This window comes from Ovis aries, chromosome X, assembly GCF_016772045.2.
Source record: "Ovis aries strain OAR_USU_Benz2616 breed Rambouillet chromosome X, ARS-UI_Ramb_v3.0, whole genome shotgun sequence".
Taxonomy (NCBI): Eukaryota; Metazoa; Chordata; class Mammalia; order Artiodactyla; family Bovidae; genus Ovis; species Ovis aries.
This window is the reverse complement of record NC_056080.1, coordinates 64,423,952-64,443,290: the sequence shown is the minus strand read 5'-3', so window position 1 is coordinate 64,443,290 and position 19,339 is coordinate 64,423,952. Positions and strand designations below refer to the sequence as shown.

Here is a 19,339-nt window from a genome sequence, read left to right as displayed (position 1 = left end):
AATTAGCCAAGTTCATAACCAGGGCCTCTTTCTACCTCTAAAGGCATGTCACTAGCCCACAACCATATAATATAACTCTGAATTCCCTTAGGGTTGAGGAAACCCTTCAAACTCATCTGAACTTATTAGGATTTGAAGGCCTCAGTAGTTTTATCTTATTTCCAAAGCCCCACAACCTTTAAAACAGGCTTTTACTCTTCCCAGGAGAGGATGCTAACTTCTAGCTTCCAGTTCATCTTGGAGCCAGGAATGGCCAGGCTGTTCTTCTAAGTTTCAAAGAAGAGGGTTATGTTACTTTCAAAAGGTGGTAAAGGAAAGGAAATAAAAATGAATTCAAGAGGTTTCAGTACATAGTGGGCAGTCTCTGCCTCAACCATCTTCTCCCAACCTGGGCCACATGGAGGAACAAAGGTTATAAAAGTAAACAAAGCACAGCAGAAACACAGCAGAATCAGAGAAGGCTGTAACAAGGAGGGACTGCCTGGATGTATGAATAGAAGTTTTCAGGAAGACAAGAGAGAAAAGGGCTATGGAAGGTTTCCTTGCCTCTGCTCTATGTTTTCACCTAATACCCAGTAGCCTGCAGTGAGGTTATCTCCCTCCCCACTGTCCTCCCAACTAAATATCAAGACTCAAGGGCAAAAGGTAGGTCTTATCAATTCATTGTCACCAGTACTTGGCAGAGGGCCTGGCACAATCTTAGTACAATGAGCTAGGTAGGAATTAGCCCTTGAAGCCGGCTCTAAATCACCATATTAGCGATAAATTGCTTTCGTTTGTTAAAGAATATTAAAACTAAAGGTGAAAAATAGCTCAGCTCTACCCAAACTCACCATTTCAAAACACATTTTAAACACAACACAGCCAAGTTTTAAAACAGATATTGAAGAAATGCTGTCTATATTTTCCCATCTAGAACCCAGAAGCAACAAGCCCTCACAACAAACAATTACCCTGAGTTGTTCATCATAGAAAGTAGACATTTAGTCTGGAGCCTCAGGCAGGAGCAGCACAGCCCCCACTAACAGCAGACAGCAGCCTGTGCATCTGGAGGGGAGACGTTTTGTCACCATAAAGAGAAGCTCTGCCAAGCAGGATGCAGCATGGGTGGAGCTGGCAGCAGATGGAGTGAGTTAAAGAGGATGGGGGTTAGGAGGGGGAGTTCTATAAATTTCTCAAGAACAGGATTTAGCTCTCACATGTATCTGTATGCCTGGTGTCTGGCCTGGTCCCAGGCACCACAGAACCACCTGTACTCTTGTGCAAGTTGTATTCCTACAAGGGCACCGCCAAGGGATCTCAAGTTGGGGACAAAATTCAAGTCAAACCCAATGCCCTGTCGGACTGCACATGGACTTCAATTATTAATTTCAAAATTGGTCCACCCAGAAGATGCTCTGTTTTTAAATAGCTATGACCAGAACAAGTGATCTTTTCTAATTGCTATGCTCAAAGAATGTGCTTTTGTCTTTTTGTTCCACCAAAAGGGGTGGGTTTTCCTCATTGATCCATCCAGAGGTGGCACCCTTTTTGTCACCCCTCTACCTGCAGGGGACACTTATGTGCCATATATATGCTACCAGCTCCCACTGGCATCTAACAGCAGCTCAATACATGCTAACCGGAATGGAAGGACTCCTCATCTTCACTGGCTTTTCCACCCACCATCTCCTGCTCACGTGCATCAGTTTTGAAACTACAGGCACAAAGTGTAAAGCCTCTGTGTCAGTCAATAACATTTGTTTCCTAAATCTACCACTTTTGGTAATTTGGAATTATGGGGGGAAAGATTTCATCGTGCTGTTTCACAATGGGGAGTAACCTTATGTAACTCATTATTTCAAAAGGTGAAACAGGTTATAAATTGGAATACAGTGAAACTTTGCTATCCAGAAGCCCCAAGTCTCTCTCAAGAGCAAAGTTTCCTAGGCGTTTTACTCTTCCCCTCCCCGCCCCTCCACTTTTTCATACCGAATCATTCCTTTAATTTGCATCATTTTGAGTGGAACTTTTCCTGAAAACTTTTCCTCAGTCTTCTTAAACAGATTCCTCTGAAGATGCTGCAGCCTCTTCTCAATGCCTTGTCATAATCAGCATCAGCTATTGTTGGGGACACAAATCAGAGGGGATGCCTTTAGTATCTCTCCCCTCTGATCACAGCAGAGAGAGAGGACACTAAAAGTGTCCCTCCCCCATAGTTTTCTCCTCTCACTTGTCACCCTTGTCCCAGCATTTCTCAGGGGCTGATGATAGGGTCACCTAAATGGATGTCTCAGGATCTCAGAACAGCCACAGGAGAGGTTCTCTACTTGAAGCCAGTGCAACCACCAACACTGGGACCTCTTTGGACCAGTCCTCTTCCTTTCTCTGGGCAACTGCTGGCCTAGATCCACATTCTAAAACTATTTCTACTGGGATAATGGAAGGGATAAAAAGAGAAATACTTTTTCTTCTAAATTGCATTTGCTGGAGTAGATATGGGTTTAAAAATACTAAACACATGGGACTTCCCTGGTGGTACAGTGGTTAAGATTCTGTGCTGCCAGTTCAGGGGACTCAAGTTCAATCCTAGGTCAGGGAACTAAGATACCACATGCCCTGCAGTGAGGTGAAATGCAAAAAAGAAATGAAAAATACTAAACACAACAATCTATACAGTTGTTCTCACTATTATGCTCTAATAATCTACCTGCATGAAATGGTGCATCATATAAGAGACTTCTAGAAAGCATGAAGTCCAATCTAGACATTGATTCAGAGGTAACCATTTCAATTTCTATTTATGATTTCTAGCATAGCCTAATTTGGAACACTAAATATTACAAAGTAGAAGTTTCCTTCCTTTTCCCTGTACTCCAACAACCCTCTGCAGAGTGGAATTTTAATATTCTTTTGCAAAGACAGGCAAGTTGAGGTTGACTTGATGCAGGGATCCAACCCAGTAACATCAAGAGTGATATTAAATAGCTATGATGTAAGAAAACAAAAATACTATTCCCTGGTAGTCCAGTGCTTGAGAGTCTGCCTGCCAATGCAGGGGACACAAGTTCAATCCCTGGTCCTGGAAGATTCCACATGCCTCAGGATAACTAAGCCCATGCACCACAATTACTGAGCCCATGCTCTGCAACTGCTGAAGCCCCGGCTCCTAGAGCCCGTGCTCCACAAGAGAAACCACTGCAATGAGAAGCCTGCGCACCACAATTAAAGAGTAGTCTTTGCTTCCCACAACTGGAGAAGGCCCTCACCCAGCAACAAAGACCCAGTGCAGCCATAAATTAATTAAATAAATAAACAAATCTTTAAAATATACTGTTCTCATCTTGAACAGTGTGGAGATTCCTTAAAAATTGCAAATAGAACTGCCTTATGACCCAGCAATCCCACTGCTGGGCATACACACTGAGGAAACCAGAATAGAAAGAGACACATGTACCCCAATGTTCATCGCAGCACTGTTTATAATAGCCAGGACATGGAAGCAACCTAGGTGTCCATCAGCAGATGAATGGATAAGAAAGCTGTGGTACATATACACAATGGAGTATTACTCAGCCATTAAAAAGAATACATTTGAATCAGTTCTAATGAGATGGATGAAACTGGAGCCGATTATACAGAGTGAAGTAAGCCAGAAAGGAAAACACCAATACAGTATACTAACACATATATATGGAATTTAGAAAGATGGTAATGATGACCCTGTATGCGAGACAGCAAAAGAGACACAGATGTGTAGAGCAGACTTTTGGACTCTGAGGGAGAGGGTGGGATGATTTGGGAGAATGGCATTGAAACATGTATACTATCATGTAAGAAACGAATCGCCAGTCTATGTTCAATGCAGGATACAGGATGCTTGGGGCTGGTGCACGGGGATGATCCAGAGAGATGATATGGGGTGGGAGGTGGGAGGGGGGGTTCATGTTTGGGAACTCATGTACACCCGTGGTGGATTCATGCCAATGTATGGCAAAACCAAAACAGTATTGTAAAGTAAAATATAGTAAAAATAAAAATTTTTTAAAAATAAAGGTAACAGAGTAAAAATAAAATAAAATAAAATATACTGTTCTCATCTAGAAGGTCAATAGTTGTTAATGACATGTTATAACCAAAAAATGTAAAACTAAAGATGCTTAACTTTGCCTTAACATATACTTATTCTTTTTATTAATAAAACTAACTGGCTTCATTTTTCTAATTTCTTCTGTTGTCTTATGAAGTTAAAAAAGTGTATTATCCAATTTTTAGGAGTTAAATACTTTATTCATACAGAAGACCAGTTGGTCTGCAAGTCCATGCCCTAGAGTGGTGCTATCCACATAGCACTATGGAGCATTTGAAAGGTAGCTAGACTGAACTGAGATGTTGTGTAAATACAAAATTCACATTAAGTTTTGAAGACCTAATACAAAAGAATAATGTAAGATACCGCTAATCACTTTAATAATGATTGCATGGCAAAATGATACTGTTTTGGATATACTGGGTTAAATAAAATGCATTATTAAAAATTTTTTGAAGTGTACTAACTTGGTATTATTATTGCTTACAATGAGTTCATCCATGAGGTCATTTTTGTCATTTACTTTAATATAATCCTGTATTATAGTTCATGCTCATTATCCACAAATACATTATAATTTTTCAAACGCTGGACGGTCCCTTCCATTTTTAACCATCTTTACCACAACAGTGGTTCTCACCATGTCTGCACATTAGAATCACCTGGGGGTCTTTTAAAAATCCTGGTTCCTGGGCCTCATCTCCCAGAAATTCTGGTTTTATTGGTATGAGGTATGGCCATGCATGGCATTAGTAACTTTTTAAAGCTCTCCAAGTAATTCAGTTAGGGTCTATATTTTTGGCTGTAGTTCTAAAAGTGAAAAATGCAACCAGACAAGTAGTGTGAAGGATTCTACTCAGGGAGATGACTGAATTGCCTGGTGGTCTGGGCATGCTGCAGACAGCCCCAAGGTATGCCCATGACCTTGAAGCTGTATGGCTTCAAGATCAGGGCTTACTGGTTCTAATTCCATGCTGGTGAAAAACAGATCCTCAGGCAAGTTGCCAAATATGTCACTGAAATATCCTGAGGCCCCAGAAGTTTTTGTGAGAAGAAGGTGGCTCTTCACCCATAAATCAAGCTGGTTCTGTAAAACTGGTGAGCCAAGCCAGAAGCCACGAAGCCGTCCTGAGGGAAGAGGTGACCAGGGAGCAAGCTGGACATTTAGACAAGGGCTCTGCCCCAAGGCAGGGGATGCTGTCTAGTTGTGCGACCTGCGTCCGTCCTCTGCTGCTTGATTAAAGCTTCTCCTTGGCATCCCAGCCTGGCAGGTCCTTGTGGTCAGCCAGCACCACATATTCCATGATAATAAACATCTCAGATCTGCCAAGACCCTCAGTGGTGCCTCGGCTTCAGTTCCAAAGACTGTTTTCCCCCTTGGTTGGCGAGGCAGTGAACAGATATCAGTGGGGGAGAATGAAGGGAGGAGTCAAAGGAAAGGAAAATCCTTGGGTTGGGAGAGATGAGCTGACAGCTTCAAAAGCTAGATGCTGCTCCTCCATGAGCACACAGGCAGGCATTCTTTACATATTCTGCAAAAGGGAGGAATGGCTGCAAATCGGAGCTATCTAGGAAATATTTTTATTATAACTTCATCTTGACAGTATCCTCATCCAGGGATTTCAAAAGGTTTTGTGGAATTTCATCTTCTTAGTATTTAGTGATTGTGTGCAGGATTGTGGCATATGGGCCCAACATTTTCCATACATTATTCTGGATCTTCACGACAGCCTTCTAACCTGGGGAGCATTAACCTCCTTTTACAGATGAGGAACTGTGGTTCTGAGACACTCAAATCAGCTGAATAATATAGGTGCTGGGCAAGTCAGTCTTAAAACTACAGGTGCTACTTTCAAATCCCAAGATTCTTTTCCTTAACATGTCATTCATTGTCATTAAAAGTAATCCATGTTCACTTAGGAAATTTCAAAAAATACAGAAAGGTATGAGAAAAAAAATCCACCCACTCCCATAATCTCAACCATTGCTGTCTTTGCTATCATTTACTATCATTGTTATCATCCTGAGATAACAACCACTGTTAACATTTTGGCAATACCCCTCCAGTTTCTTTTTTATATATGCGCTTTATTTTAGATATTATCATCCCTGGAGAGGGGATAATATCATACATGCAATTTAATACCCTGGTTTTTCACTTAGCATCATTTTGCACATTTCCACATATCCTCATATTTTTGTTTTGAGCACTATTTTTCTTAGTTGTCTAGTTTTCTACCACATCGACCTGTCACCATTTATAGAACCATATCCATATCATTAAGTTGTTTCCATTTGGGGGTTAATATAAATAACCAAAAGATGCAGTGAGGATCTACAAACATTTTCCCACAATATCTGATCATTTCTTTAAGCATAGTGAAGTGAAGTCACTCAGTCGTGTCCGACTCTTTGCGACCCCGTGGACTGTAGCCTACCAGGCTCCTCTGTCCATGGGATTTTCCAGGCAATAGTCCTGGAGTGGATTACCATTGAAATGGAATTACTGGATCTGGGGCGATAAGAGCACATAATGACACTACTGGGATTGCTGAAAACTGTGATGCACAGCCTCCTGTGAGAGCAGAGAACGCCCAAGATCTGCTGGTGGAGGAGACCTCACTCCCCTTAGGGCCTGCTGGTTTGGGAAAACAACATGAGTTTGACTATTTCGCAGATACAGGGAATCAAACTATAAATTGCCAAGCAGTTAATTACACTGTTCTCAGAAGCAAATTTTTTTTAAAAAAAAAAAAGCACTTAAAATAAAAACAGCTGAATCATTTTAAAAACTCATCTCCTCTTTGAATCCATTTTCCAAAGGAAAAAAAATATTTTTCTGATTTTCCCCTAGATGAATCACAGACCATTCTTAAGAATCTAGAAAGAATTTAGAAAGAAAATAAAATAAAACATATAGTGAAACATCAAATGTCCCCACTCGCAAAAAAGCAGGGGCATGAATAATATATTTTGCTCTGGAATGCAACTGGATCCACACAGCTGGTGATATAACAAGCAGGTAGATTCTTGCTTTCTCTCCCTCTTTCTATCTCACTGTGGCATGGGGTGCCTCCTGGCTTGGATGTCTTAGGGGGAACCAGGACTTGGCTCCGCAAAGCAGGGAAGGGCCAAGGTCACTTAGGTCTCATCTGCCCAAGGATAATGAAAACTTGAATGTAGATCAAGAAAATCTGCAGTTCCTACTACAACTGTGTTTGAATCTTCCTAAGGACGCTCCAGTATCCAGCTTCTTGGTCAGCAAACAGGGTGTTAGCACCTCCCCAGCCAACCTCCACCTGAGGGCTCACTCTGAGTCAGGAGGTGCCTTGTACCCGCTCCTCCTAAATCACTTGAGTTAGTTCCTCCCCCACACTAGCCCTCTCACATATCCAGGGCCTCACACAGGCTACCTCCTGAGCCAGGAATTCCCTCCACCTCCTTCTTCAATTGGCCAGCTCCAGATCATCCTTCAGAACTCACTCTGAGCTGAATTAGGTGAGCTTCCTTCGCCGTCCGATGACCCCCGGGCTTGCCTATGATTGGACAGTATGATGACTCCAGGCTCTCTCTGCTGGACCATGGGGCTGCACTCTAACTTGGCTCTATATCCTCAGAGACCAGCACAGGGCCAGACCCAGAGTCAGGTCCTCAATACATGCGTGATGGTTAGAAACAAGGGAGGAATTAAACTTACTAGCTATTTATTAAGTGCCAAGCACTATTTTAGGGACTGGAGATAGGGCAGTAAAAACAGAGAAAAATCTCCACCCTGAAGATGCTTACTTTCTATTGAGGAGCTTACAGTTTAGAAAGAAAGAGAGGGAGGGACAGCAGGAATAGAGGAGGGATAGACAGAGGTTGCTCAAACCTTCCAAGTTAAAGGACTGAGCCTAGTGGTCTTATACACAATCAGACTCAGTGCCTCACATACAAAGCACCTTGTTGCAAGCCTCCTTGTGCAAACACAGTCAGCACATCTCCTGTTTGTGGCATTATTGACATAGTCTTGTCTATTAAGATACTGCCATCCAATGGAGGTTCCTCAAAACATTAAAAATAGAACTACCATATGATCCAGCAATTCCACTTCTGGGTATTTCTCCAAAGAGAATATTATGCTTAATGAAATAAGTCATACAGAAGAAGACAAATATCAGACGATTTTACTTATATGTGGAATCTAAAAAACAAAACAAATGAACAAACGTAATGAAACAGAAACAGTCATAGATACAGAGAATAAACAGGTGGTTGCCAGCAGGCAGCAGGTGGGGGGATGAGTGAAATAGATGAGGGCGATTAAGAGGTACCAACTTCCAGGTACAAAATAAAGGAATCACAGGGATAAAATGTACAGGATGGGAAATAGAGTCAATAATAATGTAATATCTTTTTTGTGTGGTGACAGATAGTAACTAGAATTACCATGGGATCAATTTGTAAGGTATAGAAAAATGGAATCATTATATTGTGCATCAGGAACTAATACAGTGCTGTAGTCAATCATACTTCAAAAAACATACAAATAAACACAGAAAAAAAAGAGATCAGGTTTGTGGTTACCAGAGGAGATGGGGTGAGAGGAGGGAGAACTGGATGAAGGTGGTCTATAGGTACCAACTTCCAATTATAAGCACTACAGTTGTTACATATAACTAGCACTGCTGTCTGTTATATCTGAAGTTAAGAGAGTAAATCCTAACAGTTCTTATCACAGGGAAGAAATACTCTTTTCCTTTAACTGTGTATCTACATGATATGATGAATGTTCACTAAACATTATACTACTCATTATATGATGTATGTAAGTCAAATAATCATCCTGTACACCTAAACTTATGCAGTGCTGTATGTCAATTATATTCCAATAAAACTGAAAGGAAAGTAAATAAATAAAGTGGAAGAAAAGATACTGCCATCCAGTGTACTATAACTTGAAAACTTCAGTGAGGGCTTATCTGAGTGAAATCATGGAATTCTCCAGAGCAGGAAAGAGCTGACAGCTTGAACCAGGAAGGTTAGGTCAGTGCTTCCCAAAGGAGGGTAGAAGACTGTAGAAGGCCATCCAGATAACTCTAGAGGAGTTATCACAAGACGTCTATGAGTCTGCAGATCCACCAAGTATTATTTATCTACTGAATAAGCACTATTCTGTCTATGTATGACAGAGAAGGCAATGGCACCCCACTCCAGTACTCTTGCCTGGAAAATCCCATGGATAGAGGAGCCTGGTAGGCTGCAGTCCATGGGGTTGCTAAGAGTCGGACAAGACTGAGCAAATTCATTTTCACTTTTCACTTTCATACATTGGAGAAGGAAACGGCAACCCACTCCAGTGTTCTTGTCTGGAGATCCCAGGGATAGGGGAGCCTAGTGGGCTGCCGTCTATGGGGTCGCACAGAGTCGGACACAACTGAAGCGACTTAGCAGCAGCAGCAGCAGCCTATGTATGAAGAGAAGATCATCAATTATAAATCTACAAATTCATGTAAAAGCATTGCTGAATTCACAGTAGCACTCTTATCATTTTTTTTTTTTTTTTTACCATGTGCTTAGTCGCTCAGTTGGGTCCGACTCTTTTGCGACTCCATGGATGGCAGCCGACCAGGCTCCTCTGTCCATGGGGATTCTCCAGGCAAGAATACTGGAGTGGGTTGTCATGCTCTTACCATAGGGAATTCTAAAACCCCAATTCCATCCTTGGATCCCAAACCAGATTGAATGGAAAATCCTATGGCGTGTTAACTGGGGTCTGGATTCTGGTTATCAGCTCTCCTCAACCTAGAGGAGAACACTGGGTACCCAGGCATCCTGTGCTGATATGCTGGCAAACAAGATGATATCTATCCCTGAAACTGAGAGCTCTTTGAAGGGACAGGCTGTGTCTCATTTATCTGTGGGTCTCTAAAACCCAGCACAAGGGTGAGTGCTGGGTGAAGGAAACAGTACCCAAAGTGGTGCCCTTTCTTCAAAGCTAGAAAGCAATGATCTGAGGAAAAGGTGATTTGAGTCCCTCAGAAAAAATATATAGAGCAGCAAAGCTAGTAAGTCTGTTAAGCTACTCAAGCTTTGAAGAAGAATAAATTCATACTTTAGAAACATGTATGTTAAACACATTTTTGGTAATAATTTTATTTTCTCATTCCCCTAGGCTTTTAATAAAAGTACCTTTGGAAATGCCAACTAGACTCTGCTGTAATAACAGAAAATAGGATGTGGGTATGCAATGAGAAGTGTCCACAGTTGGATTAAAAGCTATTAGGGAAAATAGAAGATATAGAGACGATAGAAGGATTGTGAAGGAAAGATTCAGTGGAAAGGTGACCTTCAGAGGACAGTGTCAGGTCACTGGCCCAGCCATCCCTTCCCAACTAAAGATCCTTTTTCCAAGGCTATTTCCTACTGAACACTTCACGAAGACTGTTTTAGCAAGGGATCCTGTTGCCTCACATCTATTCTTTACATGATGCAAGGTTGATCTTCCTTTCTCCCCTCTGCCTCCATCTCACCCCCCAAGTCCCAACTGTAGAAACCCCAGGAGGCCTGTTCTCCAGATCCCTCAGTTCCCAAAGGTAGCAAGAGCTATTCCTCATCCTAAACTAGTCCCAGCTAGAAAAAAATGCCGCAGCAGTGACTCTCAATGAACAGCTGACTTTGAACTTAGCATCCTTAAAGAAGGCAGAGTACTGGTTTGGATGGCAGAAGCCCTGGCTTCTAGATCAAGGTCTCCTGCCACTGACCTGCACTGTGACCTAAGCAGTGCCACATTCCCCAAGAAGCAGATTATGTCCATGCTTAGGGCACCAAAAACAGGAGTACAAAAGAGAGAGAGAATGAAAGAATCTAATAAGAAGCTATTTTATTTTCAACATACAAGTGGAGCTCTGAGTAATCCTTCAAAATAAGATTTTATTTGCAGGTTTAGTATTGTTTTCATTTAGAATTAGGTATGAAGAGGCACTATGATCTTTCCAGCACTTAAAGCTACAAAACATCCTGATCCATCTGGGTGCCTTTAGATAAGTCCCTACACTTTCCTGAGAAGAAAATAGAGAAGTATTATGGTGCCCATAATGGTTAATGACCAAATTGTTTGTGCCACATAGCATAAACTCCACTCCACCCAAGCCAGAGAAATACAGGGACAAATGATGCAAATTCACCACCCTTCTCCTGTCACCTAATCAACTCCATAAAGACAAACATTAAGCCCAAGAGCCATAACTTGAATCCTCTCCTATTACTCTACTCTTCCATCATTCTGATGTTTTTTATCACTTTAGCTGTTCATGTGTCTAAAAAAAGGGAAAATATTAAATTTCTCATTTCTAAAGTGGAGGAAATTCTAGTGGACATTTTGGTGTCCAAATTTCCAGAGAAGATGTTTTCAACATATGGAAATACCATGAAGCAGGAATTTCACGGTATTTACTTAAAAGAAAATAGGCTTGCTCCCCCTCCCCACCCTGTCAAACCAACTGTCCCAACAGTCTCTGGGGCTGACAGATAGGAGAGAGACAAAAGTGAGCCCTGGTAGAGTGCCTTTTCCAAGTCCCCTAAGTTCTCTCTGCTCCATCCAACTCTCAAGCAGGCCATATCCCCTCCTCAGTAGCCATGATGGTCAGATTCAAGGTCTACCATACCTCATCTAATGGTAAACTGGCTGCAGTCTAGAGGTTCAGTTTTCATTTTTTATCTCCATATAGATTTACAACAGTCTCTGCTCATGCTGGAATTATGGTTTAAACATAAATAAACCTGCTGTCCTTTCTGATTTGCAGCCAGAGTTGCCACAAAGTTGGAAAATCATGAGACAGGAATTTTACATAAAGATGAAGTGGGAGTTTCCACCATCGACCCAAGTGGCTGTATTCAAGCCAAAATCATTGCAAGAAGGAATAGAGCATCTTTCCCACAAGTTCATCAGCTAGTGTAACAAGATACCTCCCCAGTGTTATTAAACATACCTAGTGTTGTCCTGTGCTTCAGTGACTTCCTTGCTTGCACAGGAGATATTATATCCCCAGGCCAACGGCCTGATTGCTTTTGTAATTAGCATCTAAGCACCTACATACATTAAATAGATCTCTGAGGGAGAAACTGGAAAGCGTGGATTGACTCAGCACATGGCGGAAGACATGGAGCTATATGCCTGGCTCTGACCCAGTGACTTCCCACTGGCTTTGACCATGCCATTCTTGAGACGAAGAGCACAAAGTCCAGGACACGAATGCAATAAAGAGGGTCACATTCAAAGCCAGATGTGAGGAAAAATGCAAGTTATACGCACAGTGATGCCAAGGGTGCAGCAACAGCGACAGATCTACAACCAGAGGAACCTGGTGCAGTCCTATAGCGCATCCTCTCCTCCTTCCAAACCCCATCCCCCAGTTACAAGAGCTTCTGGGGCAGTCCCAAAGGGGTTCAAGTTACCAAAGAAAAGCCTTCAGTGGAGGAGAGGCTGTTGCCAGGCAACCAGTCCAGTCCAGTCCCACCCTTGTAACCTTGAAGATGGTGGGGGCACGATCCTTGATTGTGGAGAGGAAGGAACACCTTAGACTCCTTTAGCATCAACTTTCTCCTCCTCTATCTTTCTCCGTCTCCTCTCCCTGTTCTCCCCCATCTGGCCTCCCTGCCCAGCTCAGCCTGCAGTCTGATCTCCACAAGCCGGAAGGCTATGGGCCAGTCTGACTTGTCATTACTCAGTCTGGAGGTGGCAGCCAAACTGTCCCTGCAGGGAGGCTACAAGCTGCTGGCCTGTCAGGTGTCATTCACTCTGGCCATGTTGCTTCCAAACTTTCCTTCCCCATTCTTTCCTGACCTCATGGCCAAAAAAAATAGCTAGAGCAAGAATTTGGGGAAAATCCAGCCTGCTGGAGGACATATAGGGTAAAATGTTGACTGGGAGTGCCCACCACCAGCAAAATGGTCAGTAACAGAGTAGGAGTGCTAGGAGGAAAAGAAACAGGGAAGAATTCATGGAGTCGCAAAGAGTCGGACACAACTGAGCGACTGAACTGACAACAATGGGGGGAAAAGCATTTTTAGTTGGGGTCAAAATATATAATATACATCTGCTGAACACTATTGAAGCTTATGTCCGAGCAACATGGGGGGTGGCCAGATGGTGCACTGATTATGCTCCCCAACTCCCTCTGCATTTGGCACTTGTGCTCAGATCATTGCTGAGAAGGCCTAATTTAAGTGTCGCACAATCAAAGCTCCTGAAAAGTGTGCAGTGGGAACCTCAAGGGGAGTCTAGAGTAGGGCATTAGACCAGAAAATGGAAAACCAGACCTTCTTGCCAAATTAAGGTAGCTGTGTTCCATTTATACAGCAGGCCCCTTCAATGTCTCTGAGCCTGGAGACAGGTACACTCTCAAAGGCAAGCAGCTGCCCCAAAGATGAGAGAGAGCCACTCTTACAAATTTCAAGGAAGCCAACCCAATGCAATTTTTCCGAAGAAATTGCTCCCTTCCTTTAAAATAGTCATTGCATAAAGCCATCTCTTTCTAACCCAGCAGGTCACTGGCCCAAAGGCAACTTGGTGAAGCCATTCCTTCCCTCACACAGAAAGAGCTCTCAGACAGAAAGGTGCAAGTTGGAAAAACAGAGCTTCCTCACTGTCTTTAACTCACCCTGATGTGCTCATTAGGTGGCTCTCTGCAGGCCAGGTGGGCATTTTGAAAATGACTCCCCAAACTGACTTTTCAAATTCCTCCTAGGCTAATCTTGGTAGTCAGTGGGATCCCAGAAAAAAATCAACAGTGACCTTCTTACCCTCTCTCTTAAGTGAGAATTAACCAGACCTAAGGCCCCAGCTTTCCTGCTCCCCTGCCAGGAAGAGGTTTCTGGCCCCCTGTCTACATTCCATCTGGCAGTCAATTGTGTCTTCCACCTTCCTTGCCCTACAGGACCCAGTGACCTCCACCATCTACCTCAGAGACCAGAGCGTTTTTGGAAGAGGGGTGCCAGGGCCTGTGACTCATTCTATGGAAGGGGTGGGATCGAGGTGAGGTCTGCAATGGAGAGGGGCTGACTCAGACACTTCTTTCCCAAAGCAGCTGCAATCACAAGTCAGTCAGTAGCCATTCTGCTCCCATCTGAAACTTCTTTCCACACTGCTCCTCCTCTCTCCTAACTTTCTGGTGCTGTCAATTGGCCCTGGTACCTGGCATGCCCCAGCTGAGGTCAACATTTCCAACACATTCAATCCCCTTGCTTTCACCAAAAGTCCCACACTCTAAAGGATCACGGCATTTCCATGGACAGAGGATTCCCCGTTTAAAGTGTTGGGGTTCAAAATAGTAAAGCACAAGGGCTCGCGTTGCCCTCCTGCCCTCTGATGGGCCCTGTGTGCTCAGTAAGGGCACCACCGAGTTTCTCAGGCATGGTGATTTCTAAAGTGAAGTCGCTCAGTCGTGTCCAACACAAAACTGATGACAGTTGCTTTAAACGGTTCTCCCAAGCAAGTCTGTGCAACAGGACCCTAGGGGTAAAGGGTCAGAGAAGCCGGCTGCGAGGGGGAGTCTCCCCTCCTCGCCACCCTCTCCAGCCTCTCCTGGAGCACCAGCCCTATTTCGCGGAGAGAAGCGGGCGGGCTCTCAGACTTTTCTCGGAGCGAGAGCGGCGATCACGCTCCAGCGCGAAGTTGTACAGGTTTAAAGTCGGTAGGCACCGCTGGCAGGGCTCCTACTGCCGCGTAGGTGGCAGGCTGCTCCGGCGCGCTTTCTGAAGTGGCCAAGTTCCTAGACTGGAGCAAAGACGCCAGCGGCGCGGCCATTTAGTTCCCGACGCCGCGAAGACGAGTACGCCTCGGGCCTGGGGGCGGCGCCGAAGCGGTCGGGACTCAGCGGCTCCCGGGGACCCTCGCAGGTCCCCCGCCTTCCTTCCCCAAGTCCCCAGAAGGTGGCCGCCAGTCCCAAGGCGGGGAACCCCTAGGACACTTGGCCACTCGGGACGGCGCGACCGGGTCCAGGGGCAGGAAGTTCCAGCCAGAGTGCGGCGAGCGTGGAGTCAGGGAAATGGGATCTCCTCGCTCCCGGAGGGGAAGGGAGGGCAGGGCCGAGGAGGGGTGGGGACGGTGGGGGAGGGGTGGACGCGGAGCGGGCGCGTGCTGGCGCCCCCAGAGGCGGGGTGCGAGCGGGGCCGCCAGCCCTGGCGCGGCTTACCTAACTCTTCCTCGTGGTCCTCCCGGCCGAGCAGGCGGTAGGGAAGGCGGCGGCGGAGGCGCACGGTGCGCCGGAACAGACTGTCGGTGCGGCGCCCCAGGGCCAGCAGGTGCCCCTCGAGGTCCTCGAGCAGAGCCAACGAGTGGCCGCAGAGGTCGGCGAGCTGCCGGAGCACGCTGAGCGCGGCCAGGTGGCTCACGTCGCGGAGCTCGGTCAGCGGCTGTGGCGGGTTTCGCGGACACAGGCGCTGGGGCACCACCGTGCGCCTGTAGAACGGCATCCCGGGCGTGGGCGCGGGGGACCAGTCTGGCGGCGCGGCCGGCTCGCCCCGAACGGCGACCCTGACCCGAGCGCCCCTGCGCGGCGGCCTCAGCTCCGGGTGAAGCAGGCCCCTGGGCGCGGGCTGGCGAGCGGGCGGGTTCCTAGCCTGGAGCGCCGACTCCCCCCAGGGCTGCACACTCGCTGGAGCCACCAGTCTCTCTGACTCTGGCTCGCTGGGCTCCTCCTCCTCCTCCCCGCCTTTCTCCACCTCCTCTTCCCTCACTCTGCTACTTCGGGATCCCCCCACCCACTTTTTTTTTTTTTTTTTTTGCGGTCAAAGATTCACAGATTAACGCTTGATCCAGGAGAGGAGGGAAAGGGAAGTGGGAGTAAAGAAGATCGAGCTGGAGGGCGAAAGAAGGAATGTCCGCGAGAGTGGGGTGTGTGTATGATGTTCGTTCGGTGTTGTGTGCCCACGTCCTCCTGTTGTAGCTCCAGTCCCAGTACTTACGGTTACATTTCTTTTCTGCTTCAGTGTGTGTGTACTTTAAACTTCTTCTTCGTAAATAATAGAAATTCAAGCGCACCCGTGCCTACAGCAGCTAGTAACCAGCGGAGACCCGCCGAATAGTTCTGACCTCATTCCTCTAGATTCCCTTTCCCAAACATGTACTCAGTGCCACACACAGACTAGACGACTAGACTGTGAGCACAGCCTTCTACCGCCCAGGAGCTTGGAAAGGAGTGGGGAAAGAACCAAATATCTTACTCGACTGTTCAGGAGGTCAGAGTTTCTGGGGAGTAGTCCTGGACTACTATTAAGGCTCTGGAATGAGTGAGTGAGTGAATGAAAGAATGAATGAATGAAAACAAACCCATTCTCTGGAACAGCAGATTCCGTCCAGATAGAGGGACACAGATCCATATTTTAAGCAAAAAAAAAAAAAGGCGGGGGCCAGGGCCCCTTCTTCCTGGTAAGGCCTCTGGGCTGAGACCACCTCTATCTCTGGCCTCACCTGCACTCCTAGGATGCCCACTGAGGAGGTGGTATAGGACCTGGGGTGTGCTTTCAGTACTGGCAACCCTGTGGTCATGTCCTGATTTCTCTCCGTTCTAGAAGATAGAAGAGTGGGGTATAGTGGCATCCTCAGAAAATCAGAATCCCCAAGTGTGCATATGTCCTTGTGCACTGGGGCAGTTTCCACTCAGAACATTTATTTTCAACATACCCAGTCTCCCATCTGATTCTCCTCTCACTTCTTTGACTTTGGTGTGGTTCCACTTCTTCCTTCTGGTAATTCTCTCCTCGTCTTTCCTCCTAAAAAATGTTCCCATTCTTATAATCCTTTAACAAAACACCTTGAACAGAATACGTGTGTCTGCACTAATGATCCTGAATGTGACCTGTTTTTATTCATTCCTTTCAGAGAATTGCCCCTTAAGCAGTTCAAGATTCTACTACTAGTTAAGAGTAATCTGGGGCTTTCCTGGTGGTCCAGGGGTTAAGACTCCAAGCTTCCACTGCAGGGGGCATAGATTTGATCCCTGCTCAGGAAACTAACCGCATGCCAGGTGGCCAAAATAATAAATAAAGAGTAATCTGATTACCCTTTTCAGTAAATAGGTATCCCTGGTTCAGTAAATTGGAACATGGATACTAGAAAAGTTGGGTTCTGATTCAAAGAAGAATAAACAAATGGGGAAAAGATAGTCCTTTTTCTGAACCATAAAATCAAGTTGTAGAATGAGGACCTGAAATTCTCTGTTCAGCAAACTTAAATCTGAGCCAACACAGTGACTGGCAGGAAGTAGGGACTTGGCTGGGCTCTCCAGGGATAATTTTCCTTAACCTATGGGCTGTTTAAACTGATCTCCATTCCGGAGAAAAAGAAATGAGGTACCAGCAGATTGAATGAGACTGTGTGGGCAAAGCTTCGCTGCCAGAGAGCAGCAGGCCTGGGCCAGGCCTGGTGTCAGCTGCACTCACTACACTGGTTCCTAAAGCTGCCCGAATCTTTCAGAGCTCTCTAATAACAAGCTCAACTGCAAGCAAATCAGCGTTAACCCCATGCCCTTCCCCCCAGCCGAATCTACTCACTCCAGCCTCTTCAGAGCGCTGGCCCTGGTTTTCATCAAGGAAACATCAAGAACTTGCAATGGGGCCACCTCAGAACAGAGCCCTTCCTCCCTTCCCAGGGCCAGAGGCACACTGCACATCCCATGGAAGAAGTAAAGGGAATACACATACGTTTCCATGTTCCTTCATATCTCCAGTCTCTTCCCAACAGGAAAGGTGAGACCTCAAGTGAGAAGCAGGCCTGCATGTAGAAAGCCTCTGAGGAAGGAGCACAGGGGCCTGGATCCAGTCTGTGGAGGGAGGGTTGGGGTTCTAGAAGTACCACACTCCAGCCAAGCTGTCTGGGACAGGCAAGCAGCTAAGGTGAAGGATTCTGCCCCATGCTCCCATATCACCCCTCCACTCCTGCACAGTATCCTCACAATCATTCTTTTTTAATAGTAATGATATTGTTTTTGTAATGATATTGTCTTTCCCTCTGTACTGTTAGTTGCATGAGGAGAGGAACCATGTCTGTCTTACTCACTGCTATGTTCCCAGTACCAAGCCTAGCAATTGGCACCCAGGAGGTACTCAGAAAATATATGTTAATGAATGAGTAAATGAAGCTGGTCTAGAGGCAGAGCCTGATATGAAGAGCCTTGCTGCTGCTGCTGAGTCACTTCAGTCGTGTCTAACTCTGTGCGACCCCATAGACGGCAGCCCACCAGGCTCCCCCATCCCTGGGATTCTCCAGGCAAGAACACTGAAGTGGGTGGCTATTTCCTTCTCCAATGCATGAAAGTGAAAAGGAAGTCGAGCAGTCGTGTCCGACTCTTCACGACCCCATGGACTGCAGCTGACCAGGCTCCTGTGTCCATGGGATTTTCCAGGCAAGAGTACTGGAGTGGGGTGCCATCGCCTTCTCTGATGAAGAGCCTTACTAAAGTTTTTAACTTGGCCCAAGAGGCAACAGGAACATTGTGGATTCTGGAGCAGAACACTGTGACTCAGGAAAGGGGCAAGGATGCTATACCTCATCTGTGCCCACGTCTCCAGGGCCAAGTAGCCAGAAAGTGCTCCTTGAATGAAACACTTGCTTTGAGTTGTTTACAATCTTGGCACTTCATGTCTAAGAGGCCCCTACCAACCAAGCTGAGAATTCTGGGTGCTTTCTACTCACCCACCAGCTCCCACACTCCAGGCCTATAGTAGTTCATCTGTTACTGTGCTCCGAGTTGCAATCTGAACCCAAGCAAGGCACACCTGTGGAGTTCGGTTTAGGTCTGGCCTAAAAGCAGAGACTAAGAAGTGACCAGACAAGTAGGAGGGAAATGGGAGAGCTGACCACTCATGACCAGCAAGGCCTCTACTTTCCTTCCTACTTCCTGTCGTGGCTAACTACCTGCTGCTAAGAACCTAGAATTTCAATCAAAAACCGAATCTGAAAGAATAAATAGCATAGGATATGCCATTTCTCTTCCTCCAAACTGACAGTTTTCATAGCCTCAAAATGAAAATCTATGAACAAACTTCATACAACCTACCCAGCTTGCTAGTGCAGCCCTCCATCTAATTTCACCATGAAGAACAAGAATGTTGTGCCCCCTGTTGCTACCTCTCAAATACACCTAAATAGTAGCATCTTATTGGCTAAGCAAAGATGCCAGTTTTCTCCTTTACATTCGTCTATAGTCAATCAATTGTTATATCTACATTGTAAGAATATGTATTCCACCTCACACCCTCTTGCCAGGAGACTCCATAAAGATGCTTCCC

General features: G+C 45.5%; 1 protein-coding gene across 1 annotated transcript in view; it reads right to left on the bottom strand.

Moving 5' to 3' along the window:
• Nucleotides 1-15,725, bottom strand: part of NHSL2 (NHS like 2) — a 295,495-nt gene extending 279,770 nt beyond the window's left edge. The window contains exon 1 of the mRNA XM_027963187.3: nt 15,244-15,725. Coding sequence (XP_027818988.2) covers nt 15,244-15,523 — 280 coding nt within the window. The 5' untranslated portion in view covers nt 15,524-15,725. The remainder of the gene's footprint in view (nt 1-15,243) is intronic.
• Between the last annotated feature and the right edge of the window lie 3,614 nt (nt 15,726-19,339).